The sequence below is a fragment of the Pteropus vampyrus genome, unplaced genomic scaffold, assembly GCF_000151845.1.
Source record: "Pteropus vampyrus isolate Shadow unplaced genomic scaffold, Pvam_2.0 Scaffold62, whole genome shotgun sequence".
NCBI classification, from domain to species: Eukaryota; Metazoa; Chordata; class Mammalia; order Chiroptera; family Pteropodidae; genus Pteropus; species Pteropus vampyrus.
The window spans coordinates 3,628,309-3,635,209 of record NW_011888843.1 but is presented as its reverse complement, the minus strand read 5'-3'; the positions used below and the strand labels follow the sequence as shown (position 1 = coordinate 3,635,209).

The following is a 6,901-nucleotide window of genomic DNA, read 5'->3' as shown; positions in this document are numbered from 1 at the left end:
TGTCTGTTTTGCCAGGAAGTCCCAAGAGGACGGAGATTATGACATTTCTGCTCCCCATTGTGTCTGCACAGCTTTCAACAAGCGTTTGATAAATATTTGTCAAAGAAAGTGATGTATAAATACAGGTGCCCCTCAGGATGCTAAAGGCACCCTGAAGGGTGCGACTGCCTCCTGTAATGGACCCACTGATGAAAACACCCTTCTCATCTTCACAAAAGGGACTTCAGCTACCAACTCAGGGGGCTTCCTCTCCCCAACTCTATTTATTTTACCCCACCCCCTGCCTTTTTGTTTTTCAGCTGTCGACTTCTTTTCACCCTCCACAGGAAACATTACGTGGAATTCTAATCCAAAGCCAGTTGAAGATTGAGTTGCTCGGGGTACAGTGGGAGGAAGGAGGTGGAACCCTAACAGGCCTTCCATCTGTGAGCTCCTTAGAAACCCCAGAGAGTACCTGTTTTGAAAGTCGCAGCCGGGAGTCCCAGAGGATGCTCTCAGCTGGGGGACGTGGACCTCTGAGACTCAGAATTCAGAGGAACCCAGGTCTCCAGACCTTGACTCAGATCCAAATGTTGGGACCACACTCAGACCCCAGGAGGCGGCCTACCCAGAATGCAGTTTCCGGCTCTCAAGAGAATTGTCTCTCCCCATCTCTTTGTATTCATCTTGTAAAAAGACAACATGTTCCATAGGCCCCGGTGTCAGGACAAAACACAGGACAATCACATAAGAAAAATAACTTTGTTATTCAGCATATACAATCTTATCGAAAGTACTTCATAGTATCACAGCCAGAACTATTTGAATACTAGCTCAGCTGTTATATGGACTTGTGATAATGAACAACATGGCTACTGAAGATGATGACCAGTCACTGGGAAATAAACACAGCACCATGACACACACAGGAAACTCCCCAGAGTGCTTGGGGATGAGGTCTCTGGGGATATATAAAGGAGTCTTTTTTTACTACGATTTCCCTAAAGCAGTAATATTTGTTGAAGAAGCATGTGAAGTCCAAGGGTTTCTGCTTTAACAATTATAGTCATTTTTTTCTCAAATGGAAAATTATTTTTTGATTTGTTGTGAAACATACGTACTGACTACGCCAGGAAAAAATTCATTTATTTCCCTGAATTCATTATTAATAACTTCAGATGGCTCCATTCTACTAGTTCTTTGGCCTGGATTCCTGCAAAGAAATGTCCCTTTCAGGAAGGTTATCCGGAGGATGTTAAGTTTGCACGATGAGGCTGCTGCCTCTCTCTGTGACAGGTTGGAGGGGAGAGAGGGATGGGGAGTGAAACCCCATGTATGATGAGGGGTTTGCTGTCAACCCAAGGAAATGTCTGGTGCCTAGTCAGAGAGAATATCGTGCCCTGTGTGCCCGGAATCAGGGCTCACATGGCCAAAGTCATGGAAAGGGAGCATAGCTAGAACCACGGGCCCTTCACCTAGTATGTGGTGGAGTACTGCCCCTCCCCCCACGCCAGAGCGCATTTATTATTCACCTGTTTATCTATGGACATACCTGTCTGAGTATATACAGTAGAAATGACCTCAGTTGATCAGTTCCTTCTGCGGCAGATGTTGAAATGAACACAGAAGATAGCATTCCCGTTATACCCTCATGCCCTTTGGCATAGAAAGCTTATAATTTCTTGGGAAAGGAGGGGGGATATTCTTAAACTAAAGTGTTTTTCCTCCTTGTTCTGTTTTCCATACCAGATTTTCATTCCCATTGCTTTCTCCAAATTGAAGCAATCGATTATTAAGTCCTATTCACAAAGCTAGTTACCAGGGTGCAAAAATCTGAGGTCCACATTTCTGCTAGAAAGGTATGCGAAGATCTTTTTCCCCCTGAAAACATGAAGTGGCTTAGCAAAACTAGCAAATTTTACTCCCCAAATGGTTTTCCTGTTCTGTCTTGAGCAGATGGCCTGCTTAGACAGTGAAGCAGTGGTTTCCTATACATAACTAAAAGATACACAGGAAATAACTGCATTTTTATGCCAAATACATCTTTGAAAAATATAATTTGGGCATACAGAGTACATATTGAGTCCTAAAGTCCTAGTCCAAGTTTTGAAAATCTGAGGATGAATAATTATTTTATAAATGAACCTGATCCAGGAGATTGAGATGATAAAATATAGGCTATTGTGTTTTGCTAGAGAATATTATCTAGAATAGTCTCGTAAATCTCCCATATTACAACTTTCAACCATTCTTTTAATATATTTATCCTAGCTTCTGCATGTCAAACGTGTAATCTGATTGCATCTTATGATCATTTAACAATAAAGATTACATTTCTAAACACAGGTCACCATGAAGAAAAGGTAACAAAATTTCTCATGTTTTTTTAAAAAAAAATCAAAGCTGGATCTAATCATTTCTCATAGAGCAGTGCATAGTTTTCTTTAGCATTCATCCACTTACGCCTTTTAAAGACTGTGCTCCACAAGCAGGCAAACATTAAACATGTTCCAGATAGGAACTGACAGCTGTGCATCTCTTCGTAAACCTGTGGTTGGTGAGGCCTTCTGTGGCAAAGACTGTATCCTAGAGAGTCTGAAGGGGGAGAGGAAGAGGCTAGAAAAGGAGTATTGAGAATGAACTTGCTTTCAGCTGTACCATTCTGGTGGACGGTCACTGGAGATTTTGCATGAGGAAGATATAGTGGAGTAAAGTATCTGTGAAAAACAGCCACCAGCTGACTGACTGGAGTCCTGTGTTTCTCATGGAAACGAGGGGAGGAAGGCTGTTGTCACTTGAGATTCACAGACAGAAGCCCTTCTTATCATTCTGAAGAAACCTGAAGCGTGGCATGTAAACACCAACAGTAGGTCTCTTTAAACGAGCTTTCCAAAGAGGACAGTTAAATGAGGGAAAAAGAAAATTGCCAACCTCCCAAAATATAGGGGGAAATCACAGGTGGGAAATGGGAACCCTCACAGGAGCAAACCCGAGCTGTGGCAATGATCATTGGAGAGGTTCAGTATAAGGGTGAAGGTCTCCTGAACAGGTGGATGAAAAGCCATTCTGTGTGACATGAGGACATGGACTTGAAGAAACCTGTAAGCCGCCCTTCAAAACCAAGAGGTTCCCCACCCATCTTACAAAGGAGACGCTTCTGTTGGTCTCCTGGGTACTGACTCTTGCTGCTGTCTCTAAGGATGCAGGGAAAGCCTCTTCTGGAATCTGCCTTTCTCTGGGAGGTAGAAGTGTATGAGCGAACACTGACTGAAGCAGAGGTTTGGGGATATACCCCTTTCCCAACTGTGTCCCGCATTTACAGGGGAACGGAAATCAAGGATAAGGCCTGCAAGAACTGGAACTTGGACTAACTTATGGAAAATTAAGGAAAAATGGGACTAGGGGGAAGGAAATTTCTACCAAACAAGGAGAACTATTGTTTTTCTCTCTCCACACCTGAGAACTTTCAATAGTGTGGTATTCTCTACGTTGTCAAGCTTGGCTGACGCCAGACGAGGAAAGCAAAGTAGCCTGTCTCTGCTGGTCAGCGGGGACCCTGCCCGAGGCTCCCTTGCCCCCACACCAACAGCCCAAGCCAGCCACCTGCTTCCAGCCCCGAGCCCCACTGCGTGCTGACTCAGCCGGGATCAAGGCCCAGTGGCGCCTCTAGACAGCTGATCAGAGCCAGTGAGTTCTGTACCTCTCTATAAAGGTCAGTCACCCTTATTTAATAAATAACCTGTGATTTACCGAGCAAGCTCTCTCATTTGATATAACGGCTTTAAAATGTCCTGGCCAAGTAGGGGTCACTGTTCTCATATGAATCAGGGCACTTCATTCACTTTGTTTTGAAAAGAGGATTTATTTCTACAGCTAGAGTGGCTTTCTTCCCTGAATAGGATAGTTATAGATAAGCGTGGCACGAACTCCTAATAGTCGTATTTGAATTTGGAATGTGGCAACGTGTACGACAGTAAACATATGACTGTTATTTTAATCTCTTTCCTAATCTCTGCTCCTTCTTAATTCCCTCCTTTCTTTAACCAAAATTGGGAAACTAGGTTGGACAAGAGGCTAGAATATTTAAAATCCGTTACATTGACAAGGAAAAAGAATGATGTAACTATGCATTGTCGTCTCGTCCATTTAACTGACGAGCCCTAATTTTGATTCTGAGGAGTCACGGTCTCTTTTGGAGGCACAGGCCCGTGTATATATTTCATAAGTAACCTCATATTTCTTTGAGCTCACCTTGCCACTTTCCCCTTTTATTCTGTTAAATTTAAGATACTGTGATAATACTTAACTCAGAAATCCAGAAAATCTTGACAAAAAAGTAAAAGAGAAGTTCCCAAGGAGATGCCCTCTGAGAGAGAAGCAGAAGCCAGAGCATCCACCATTCAGTCCCTCATGCCCAGCGGGGGCCTCTGAAAATGGTATTTGGATGAAGAGGAGTAGAAAGAAAGAGTAAAGATAATAAAAATGCATCTTTTCTAGGTCTCTGGTGGTGTGTGTGCGTGTTTTTTTTCCCCCCGATGATGTAACTTCAGGTGTGAAAACTCTTCTCTTCCTTTGGCACGAAGATTCTGGGATGCGCTAAGGATCAAAGTCTCTGGGGGCCCCCAAGTCTCTCGTCTCGGTTCTTTTGGGGTAGTCGTCTCCAGAGCCGAAGTCCACGGTTTCCGGATAGCTGGAAAATTCCTGAGGTAAAGGGAACTCCTCCGCCGAAGAGTGAGTCCGGTGCCCGAACACCTTCTCCTGCAGCTCGGCGATGTCGTTGCGGATGTCGGCCAGCATGAGCAGCAGGAAGTCGAAAGAGCCAGGGGGTCCCTGTGCACAGGAGAGGAGTCAAAGCCAGACCACCACGGGGCGCAGCCTTTTGCAAAGCGACGGCTCTCGGGCGCTCCGCGATTTGCTAGTCCCGCTGTTTGCTGGCAGCTATTTAGTTGACAACTCTGCGCTCTAACTGGAGTCAACGAAAGCTCTGCCATAGATGGTGGGCGGGGGTTCCTGAGGTGCCTTCTAATTTCCTTCCCTCCTAATTCTAGGCTATGTCACGTCTTATAGAATGAAGGACCATGAGAATAACCCTCCTAGGTGACCTTCCAAAGACACCTGGAAGGTACATGAAGGTGTAGAGTAGTGGTTAAGAGGTTGGGGTTCTGCTGGGTTTCAATCTCAGCTCTGCCACTTACTAGAGAGTTACTTAATTTCTTTGGGTTTCCGGAACATGGGGATAATGACAGTCTCAACTTCATTGGGTTTCCTAGGGTTCCAAGTGATCGATGCTCAAAAATGTTGTCTTTTAAAACATGAAATTATAAAATGTTTATGAGGATGCCTGACTATAACTGCGACCTAAATGAAGTTGAAAGAACCTCTGTACTGCCTTAGAAACAGCAGGAAACTAAAATAAAACAAAACGGAATCTCAATTGCAATTGGAAAAAGAACTCCAGCAGCTTACATCTGCAAAGAGTTAGTGATGTATATAGTATTTTGACACCATTTAATGCTCACTGAGGTGTGGCAGATCAGATAGCACCTGGCATTGCACAGGGAAGGAAACGGACACCCAGCAGTGCTGAGTGACATGGCCACGATCAGAGATCTGACAGGTGGAAGGGAGACGGGAATCCAGACTTCCTGCCTTTAAGGCCAAGGCTCTTTGTCTTTAGAAATGACACTGACCTTTTCAAAAGTAAAGGAGTTGCTTGAATTTTCTGTGCTTTTGGATACCACTGATTTCCATTTTTAATCCCCAGATACCACACATATATCCAGCTAATTTCTTCTCGGTGGTCCCAAGCCACCCTGCATGTCTCTGCATTTTCTGGAGGGGTTGGCCATCCGATCTGCTAGGGCCATAGAGGTGGCTAAATTCTTAAATGTTCAGTTACAGCTTAGCCCCATAGAGTTCTTTTTTAGTTTCTTCAGATGTTTTATGACATACCTGAAAACAGACTCATGGCATACTAGGGTTCTGCATCTTAAGACATTCCGAATAAAGATTAGCCATGATAAAAGAAAAAGCAACAGAAAATGAATTTTTAAAATAAATTCCAACCAACGGCGGAAGACCTCTGTGATTATCTTCCTAATCTCCTTGACCTGTTCAGTGGGCCGAGTGATGGCTGCAAGAGGCTGGCTTTTGCTAATAAGGCCAACTTGCAGGCTCATCAGAGCTGTAGCCAAGAATATTCCCACTGGGGATGCAAGACAGATGGTGCTACTCACTGGAGACCCTCTGGGTCCAGGTGCTCCTCTCTCCCCCTGAAAGCAGAAAGGTCTGGGTTAGCTTTCTGGACCACGTGGATGCCGCCACCATAGGTCTCTTTTTAGACACCCACCATAGCTGTCTTCCTACACGAAACACAAATATTTTCTACCAGAAACAACATAAGTTTGAAGCTGGACTCATGGGACCACTTATTTGAATAGAACTACTTGGGTCAAGTGTCTCTCATTCCGATTTTTCCCAAGATCATATATTTTCAAACCAGATCTGACAAGAGGAATGCTTATATTTCCAAGCAGTGTGTGGAATAATTTAGGAGCTTTCTAAAGTAACTCACATGGACTTTATGAGGCAAGTAGCAGGCAGCTCTCAAAGTAAAACCACTTGCTCGCACAGAACGAAACATCCCCCGTTCTTGACTTAAACATAGCAAAGAAATGGGGACACACACAAAATAGCCCCTGCAAAAAGACACTGGCTAAAGAGAAAAACACGTGTGACTATGACAGCACGGGGGCGTGTTTAAGGTTTATGGAGGTCATCTCTCTTAGGAGTGGCTTTGGTCATTGTTTCTGTTACTGTGGTTGTTTCGCATTTTAAGGAAATTCCTTTTTAGATTTTCTTCCCAGTTTTGGTGGGGAAATATATATCCAAAATGTGCTTGAGTTTTATTGAAATTGAGGAA

General features: G+C 44.0%; 1 protein-coding gene across 1 annotated transcript in view; it reads right to left on the bottom strand.

Annotated features, from left to right (window-relative positions):
- Window positions 1-727: 727 nt before the first annotated feature.
- CCBE1 (collagen and calcium binding EGF domains 1) overlaps window positions 728-6,901 on the bottom strand; it is a 212,343-nt gene continuing 206,169 nt past the window's right edge. The window contains exons 8-9 of the mRNA XM_011361136.2: window positions 6,216-6,251; window positions 728-4,809 (exon numbers count right to left, since the gene is read on the bottom strand). Coding sequence (XP_011359438.1) covers window positions 4,576-4,809; window positions 6,216-6,251 — 270 coding nt within the window. The 3' untranslated portion in view covers window positions 728-4,575. The remainder of the gene's footprint in view (window positions 4,810-6,215; window positions 6,252-6,901) is intronic.